Genomic DNA, 7,641 nt, shown 5'->3' on the forward strand with positions numbered 1-7,641 from the left:
GGCCCCCCGGCCCACGCCCGGCTCCCCAGTGCACAAGCCCCGCCCGCAGCTCCCGCGGCCTCGCCCCGCCCCCTCCCTCCCCTCCGCCGCGCCAGCCAATAGAGGCCGCGGAGAGGCGGGACGGCGCGGTTGTCGTGAGGCCGACTTGGCCAATGAGAGAGCGAGCCGGGCAGGGGGGCGGGGCACCGGGGCCTTGTCACGCTCGGGTCCGTGTGAAAACGGGGGTTCCGAGTGCAAAGCAAAGTTTTTTTGTAAACCGTCTGCAAAGGCGGGGGGGTTAAGACGGCGGCCGCCGCCGGGTCGAGCTCATTCGCCGCGGACGCCGTCTCCCGAGCGCCTCGGACCGATGCTCAGCCGCCCCTCGGCTCGCAGTCGCCCTCCCGCGCCCGCGCCCTCCGCCTCGCTGGTCCCGGTCCCGCCGAGCGCCGGCGCTTGAGTCGCTGCGCGGCCGGCGGTTTCCCCACAGCGCCGCTCCCGCCCGCTTCTGCGCCGCGCCTCAGGCCGCCGCCGCCGCCGCCATGGGCTGCTGGGGCCGCAACCGCGGCCGGCTGCTGTGCATGCTGCTGCTGACCTTCATGTTCATGGTGCTGGAGGTGGTGGTGAGCCGGGTGACCGCGTCGCTCGCCATGCTGTCCGACTCCTTCCACATGCTGTCGGACGTGCTGGCGCTCGTGGTGGCGCTGGTGGCCGAGCGCTTCGCCCGCAGGACCCACGCCACGCAGAAGAACACGTTCGGCTGGATCCGCGCCGAGGTGATGGGCGCTCTGGTGAACGCCATCTTCCTGACGGGACTGTGCTTCGCCATCCTGCTGGAGGCCGTCGAGCGCTTCATCGAGCCGCACGAGATGCAGCAGCCGCTCGTGGTGCTGGGCGTCGGCGTGGCGGGGCTGCTGGTCAACCTGCTGGGGCTCTGCCTATTCCACCACCACAGCGGCGAGGGCCAGGGCGCAGGCCACGGCCACTCGCACGGCCACGGCCACGGCCACCTCGCCAAGGGCGCGCGCAAGGCGGGCCGAGCAGGGGGCGAGGCGAGCGCGCCGCCGGGACGGGCGCCGGACCAGGAGGAGACCAACACGCTGGTGGCCAACACCAGCAATTCCAACGGGCTCAAGGCGGACCCGGCAGGTGAGCGAGCGCCGCCGGGGTCGGGGACTGGCGCCCCCTGGCGCCCGAGCTGGGTGCCACGCCCCGCGCCCGGGTGCGCGGCGGTGGTTCCGTGCCCACTGAACAAGTTTGATAATGATGGGTGGAGGGTGTGTGGGCCCTGGTGAAAGGCGGCCTTTGTGAGCCGCGGTGTGTGCTTCCCCGAACTGACCACCTAATCCGGGAAAATCACAGGTTAGGGACCTGCCAGGGCACGTTGCACGTTCGGCGTTCAGGGTTTGGCGGAATGGTGTTAGACCTGACGGGGATGTAGTTCCCTCGTGGTTTTGATGAACAGTCTTCATCTTGAGTCCATGTGCTGCTGGTGGAAATGTGAAAGGTGAGAGTGTTGGAAAGAAACGAGAAAGAACCAAGCCAGCATCGCCCCAAGCTGGATGATAACATTTTGGTTGCCGCTTTTCATGCCGTTTCAAGTTTCAATCCCTCTGAGAGGCGGGGTAACTTCTCCAGTGCGCGGTGGAGTCCCGGTGGTGCGTGGGAAAGGTTTTCTTTCCTTCCGAACAAAGTGAAACTACTTAGGTGTGCTGTCGGACTTGAACTTTTGTTTTGTTTTTCCGAGTTAGGGTTTCTCTGTGTAGCAGCTCTGGCTGTCCTGGAACTCTCTTTGTAGACCAGTTTGGCTTGGAGCCACAAGAGATCCTCCTGCCTCTGCCTCCCAAGTGTTGGGATTAAAGCTGTGAGCCACCACCCAGCCCTGAGTCAGTCTTTTAGATAATTTAGTGATTATTGAGTTCCAGCCTTATTGGTAGCTACAGGTTGTGTTTTTTGTTTGCTTGGGTTTTTTTTTTCTTTCTGAGACAGGATTTCTCTGTGTAACAGCTCTGGCTGTCCTGGAACTCCCTTTGTAGACCAGGCTGGCCTGGAACTCGTGGAGATCCTCCTGCCTCTGCCTCCCAAGTATTGGGATTAAAGCTATCCCCAGGTTGTTGATTTGTCAGTTTGTAAACCCCCTCTACCAAGACGCTATATAGAACATAAATGATAAACGCTAAAGTCTAAAGCCACCTTTATTAAGCAGTCTGCCTAGTGCCGCTGGCTTCCCAGAGGTTCCCATCAGATCGTTTGTGTTAGAGGACTTATCCTCAGCTGTGCTGAACTGAAAGCCCTAAATTTTGTTTCTCTTTTGTATGTGTCAGAAAAGTGAAGCACAATGTTTCCAGGACACCAACCAGTAGTCAGGGGCAGGGGCGAGGGTGGGAAGGAAATGAAGAACAATACCCTAATGACACAGTCTCTGGTCCTCCCCTATGGTTGTGGCCTGGCAGTACCCAGAGGTCCCCTCATTATGCATTGTTCCCAGCATACTTTTAATGTGCTTTTTGAGAAAAAGTTTCAACTTCTTCACTTCTAGGCAAGATGTTTATCTGAACAGTTTAAATGTGTTTAATTAAAAGTTTATTGTTTGTTGTAGAGCCAGAAAAACCCAGAAGCGAGGATCCAGTGGATGTACAAGTAAATGGGAACCTTATCCCGGAGCCTGAAGACTCTCTGGAGTCGGAAGACAACAAAGCGGCGCAGCTGAACATGCGAGGGGTGTTTCTGCACGTCCTTGGTGACGCCTTGGGCTCTGTGATCGTCGTCGTGAACGCATCGCTCTTTTACTTCCTGTGGAAGGGTTGTTCCGAAAACAGCTTCTGTATAAACCCATGCTTCCGTGACCCCTGCAAGTCGTCCATGGAGATGATCAACGGCACGCAGGCCCCCATCCTAGAGGCCGGCCCATGCTGGGTGCTCTACTTAGACCCAACTCTATGCGTTATCATGGTTTGTATACTTCTTTACACAACTTACCCGCTGCTCAAGGAATCTGCTCTCATCCTTCTACAAACTGTTCCCAAGCAAATTGATATCCGGCATCTGGTGAAGGAGCTGCGAGCCGTGGATGGCGTGGAGGAAGTCCACGAGTTACACGTCTGGCAGCTGGCCGGGAGCAGAATTATCGCCACCGCTCACATAAAGTGTGAGGACCCAGCTTCGTACATGCAGGTGGCCAAGACCATTAAAGACGTTTTTCACAACCACGGAATTCACGCTACTACCATCCAGCCTGAGTTTGCTAGCGTAGGGTCTAAAGTAGTCCAGTGTGAACTTGCCTGCAGAACTCAGTGCGCTCTGAAGCAATGCTGTGGGACCCGGCCACAAACCCAGTCTGTAAAAGATGCAGAAAAGGCCCCAACAGTTAGCATTTCCTGTTTAGAACTCAGTGAAAACCTAGAGAAGAAGCCCAGGAGGACTAAAGCTGAAGGCAGCCTTCCTGCTGTGGTGATAGAGATTAAAAACGTGCCAAAAAAGCAGCCCGAATCATCTTTGTGAGTCTTGAAAAGGATGTGCTATTTGACTTTGCTTTTAAACTGCAAGAGAAAATAGACTCCATTGAAATACTAAGTTTGCCAAGTAGTGTAATTGAAGTCCTTGTCTGGTCGCAGAGTTTAATTCTATTTTTGTAAGAACATAATGGAACTGCGTAGTAGAATGAATGTTCTCCATCACAGCCTAGTGACTACTAGTGCCCAGTGCAGCGATGCTGTAGCACGTTTGAAAGCCAGTTTGACACTATGTTACATTGTTGTTTAAAGTAAGTATAAACCTTATATGACATAATGACATTTGATTCCCAGATTTCCCATGGTAAGATTTAGGGGGATAAATAAAATTGTTACTGGAATTTTTCTGCTTTTCTTTCCCCCATTGTTATACATGGTTAGGATTGTGATGGCGAGACCTTTCAGGCAATCCAGCTTGTCTCCACTGATGTTTAGGGGTAGCTACTTGCCCTTTGAGATCATAAACATAGCATAATGGCAGCATGTTTTCTGAGTGACTCATGATTATTAGCAGGAAATAAGAGTACTTACTATTTTGTATTCTCTACTGCTGAGTGATAATCTAGTAAACAGATAATTCACAAAATGAATTAGAGTTTACATATAGTGGAGCAAGCGAGCAGGGGAGGAAGACAACCAGGTAGGCTATTGTATGTTAATATGGAGATTACATATTAATCAGGTGGTTTTAGTCTCACCAAAGCTGCTCCACACGTGTGTGCCAGCGTGGCTTTCTTTCAGAGACCAACTGGTATTAGCAGTGTTTGCCTAAAAGTTTCAAAATGCATGAATATTTTTGAGACTGAAGACTTGGTCTTTGTCAACTGCAGCTGTTAATCGCAAATTGTGTCTTAAAAACCTTTCCTAGTGACTGGTTAGACGCATTTGGCCTCTTTCAGGCACAGCAAGCGCAGTCTGCTTCTGCCAAGAGCCATGACTTGAAAGGAAGAAATCGGACAGTTCCTGCAGTTTGGACATTGTAGGACGCAGGTTACTAAGAAAGCCTCCGGTCTCTGAGCCACCTGTCTGGACATGCTCGGTTTTCCGCCGGTGCTGCTGTAAGACGCTGTCCTTTGTTTGCACCAGGAAGTCACTCACGGCTGCACTTCGCCACAGATTTCAAATCCACGCACACATCTGAAGATACTTAAGTTATATTTTCCTTGATAGAGAAAGGTTCATGCTTTGTGAAGAGAATGTAGATTTTTTTTTTGTTTTCGAGAGAGTGACTATTAATATTAGTTGTGATAGCTCTATTTTTCTAGGGACAGAGTACTCTGACTACTTCAATAACTTTTATAGCTGACTACTTTTGGGAAAGTTAAACTTTTGGGATTTGAAATATGAATTCATTGCTTAATAATCTGAAAATGGAAGTGTTAGTGTATGACAGTTACTTTTGAAGGGATGGTCTTTCCCTGAGTGTAAAGAGCCTGTTGCTGGCAACGGGCCTGCTTATAACAGCTGCATTTTCTGCTGAGAAATTTCATTTTAGGAACGTAGTTTGTAAGTTCACATTTACTGCTCTGGGCCAATCAGCAGCCCGCATAATGCTTCATTAGTATGTGATCCAACCCCTTGACAGGTGGTTACTTTGAATTTTGCAAAACTTTGCTTTTTTCCTTTTCTTTTAAACATGAACTGGAGCGATCTCTGGGTGAGGATGAGAGAACTGGAGGTAGTTGTCTGGAGCACACTCCTGACTGGCACCGCACAGGTTTGAGTGGTGTCCGCTGTGACGCACCAGGGGAACTGGTCAGAGTGAGTGACATCCAGCCAGTGTTCTTCAGAAACACTCTGGGTGGGTTTGTGTCGAAGGTGCCCCAGGAATCGGAACAAGAGCTGATCTGTTTTACAGAAGTGCTTTTAGGTTAAGTGGCTTCTGTGTAAAAAGTACCATAGGCTTTTTTTTTTTTTTCTTGAAAAGTGTTTATCATAGCAAAACATGGGCACCCACTCACCTCAGAGTTTTAGAGAATTATTTATTTCTTTACAGTGCACTTTCTAACCCATTTTTAGCTATATTAGCATTATCTTTAAGAAAAAAAAGACATGTTTTTATATTTAAGTGTTATGGGACTTGAGTGTCTTTTCCAAATAGCTTCCTTTCGCTGCTCTCCTGGTCCTGTGTTTGGGCAAGGCCAGGGTGGACCTGTCTGTCATCTGGAGCTGAGTGAGAAGGTGCTGCATGCTCCCCAATTGCACTCAACCAGGAATCCTTCCAAGCCACGTGTGCCTTGGAAGAACGGATTTCATTTTCCACGGTCAGCTTTTAACTTGTAGGAGTAATTCTTTTCTGGGTGGTATCTACGTTGTAGAAGTACACGCTAGAACATGAAAAACAGCCCTCAGATATTTTACTGTGTTTTCACATTCAAAAGAAGCAAGATGCCGAATGGCTTTAACCTAAGATGTGTAATTTGGAAAGTCACAGGAAGCTCTGTGTGTGTGTGTTGTCAGCATTCTGTTTTGAGTTCAGGAAAGTTCTGAGGGAAAGGACGCAACCTAATGTGGAGTATTTGGCATGTAAACTGGTTTTGAATGTTTTTGCTGTTTTACAAGCAGATACCATTTGAACAATAAATGTCATTAAGCTGCTGTCTTAAGGTAGTCATACACAGATATGGAGTGTGATTCTACAATAGAAAATATTTTAATACTGCGTTTCAGTTAAGAAATAAAACAGTGTTAAGAGGTCTTGGGGAGGTGGAAGGCTTTTGTTGTCTCTGGGATGGGAACTGTCCTATGCTTCACGGACTGGGAAATGCGACTGTAATCTCACTATTTTGATACAGCACTGCATATATACATGTGTGTATGTGTATATGGTCATGCTATTTTGTCTTACTAACAAGCTCTGGAATATTTAGCAGTCATTTTCACTGACACAAGAGCCTTTAGTATATTAATCAATTTAAACTTTTAAACCAAAAATATTAAGGTTCAGCGTCTGGCAAAAAGATGCTGAGGCGAATGTGACATAGAATTAATATGTGGTTATATAAAAAGTCATGGATTGCCGTGATGGGGTCTGCCTTGAAACAGCACAGTGGAGTGTCAGTGTGTCTGATTCTCTGGTGTTCTCATGTGGGTGTGTCTGCTGCCACCTGTCCTCTGGGCCAACAGTGCGGTTGATGTGGCTCTCAGCGTGTTGAGCGCCAGTACAGACAGAACAAGTGCAGGACATTTTCCCTAATTTCTGTGTGTTATGACTGTGTTATTTCCAAAGCTGTTCCTACCTCACCACGAGGCTTTATGGATTGTTCTGTATTATAAATGTTCTATATGAGACAAGACTACTGTGTTTCTTCTCATTTATTAAAAGTTAAGTAGAAAAAATAAACGAATTTTAATATCTACTTTGTTTTATGCTGTGGTGGGTAAAGGAGAAATGGGCTCTAGCACAGATTTTACCAGCACACAGTTGGGACAGTAGTGTGGAAGACAAATGATCAAAGCTTGTCATAGGAACAGAAAGGGCTCATCACTCACTGCTGGGCCGGTAAGGCTGTGAAAATGGTTTTAAGCACAAGCTTGTAGGATATCACTTCACAGTTAGCCTGCTGCTCAGGGTAATTTACAGTCTTTAGTTTTAAAGTTACAAATGAGAATACTTTATACGACACCTAAAACTAAAAGGCACCTCGGTGAGTTCACTTCAGGGCAGTACAGATGATTGGAGGGAAAGCTTCAAGAACTTGCATCTGGGAGACAATGGTTTACAAGTCGAGGCACGAGGGGACGGCTAAGTACAGAAGGTGTTCCAAAAAAGGTGGATATGATCAGAGAAGATGGTTTAAGGTGGAACAGGGTTGAAGGCAGAAGATGACAGATTAGGATACTGAGCGGAGTTGAGAGAGAGATGGTGACGGGTGATGTCATACCGGCGAGTTTGTTCTTAAGATTAGTATTTTATGTGTGTTGAGTTAGTTTGCATGTTTGTGTACCATGTGTGCCTGGTGCCCTTGGGTCAAAAGGTCATTGGATCCTCTGGAACTGGGATTACAGGTGGTCAGATGTGTGGGTTCTGGGATTTGAACCTGGGCTCTCTGAAAGAGTAGCAAGTGTGCTTAACTGCTGAGCCGTCTCTTAAGACCCCCTATTTTTAATTTTAAGAAAATGGTGTATGCCACACGTGGTCTGTGGAGGCCAG

The 7,641-nt window shown here is 48.6% G+C and overlaps 1 protein-coding gene across 2 annotated transcripts; it reads left to right on the forward strand.

The window, feature by feature from the left end:
* The first annotated feature begins 264 nt into the window (after positions 1–264).
* On the forward strand, positions 265–6,848 carry Slc30a1 (solute carrier family 30 member 1). 2 transcript variants are annotated; one of them, XR_007592873.1, is made up of 3 exons: positions 265–1,125; positions 2,576–3,739; positions 4,388–6,848. XR_007592873.1 is itself a non-coding variant. In XM_050148214.1 (2 exons), the coding sequence occupies exons 1-2, from the start codon at positions 519–521 to the stop codon at positions 3,475–3,477; spliced, it is 1,509 nt and encodes a 502-aa protein (XP_050004171.1). In that variant the 5' UTR covers positions 265–518; the 3' UTR covers positions 3,478–6,848. The 2 variants fall into 2 exon arrangements, 1 of the variants encoding a protein (XP_050004171.1); XM_050148214.1 differs by having other exon boundaries at positions 2,576–6,848.
* Positions 6,849–7,641: the final 793 nt, after the last annotated feature.

Source organism: Alexandromys fortis, unplaced genomic scaffold (genome assembly GCF_014885135.2).
Source record: "Alexandromys fortis isolate MF-2015 unplaced genomic scaffold, M_Fortis_MF-2015_v1.1 scaffold_62, whole genome shotgun sequence".
NCBI classification, from domain to species: Eukaryota; Metazoa; Chordata; class Mammalia; order Rodentia; family Cricetidae; genus Alexandromys; species Alexandromys fortis.

What these genes read in the sequence shown, in the direction of transcription:
- Slc30a1 (XM_050148214.1), top strand. Translation starts at nt 519, where the DNA reads ATGGGCTGCTGGGGCCGCAACCGCGGCCGGCTGCTGTGCATGCTGCTG. An exon ending in GCTCAAGGCGGACCCGGCAG is followed by an intron (nt 1,126 to 2,575) that starts GTGAGCGAGCGC and finishes TGTTTGTTGTAG; the next exon opens with AGCCAGAAAAACCCAGAAGC.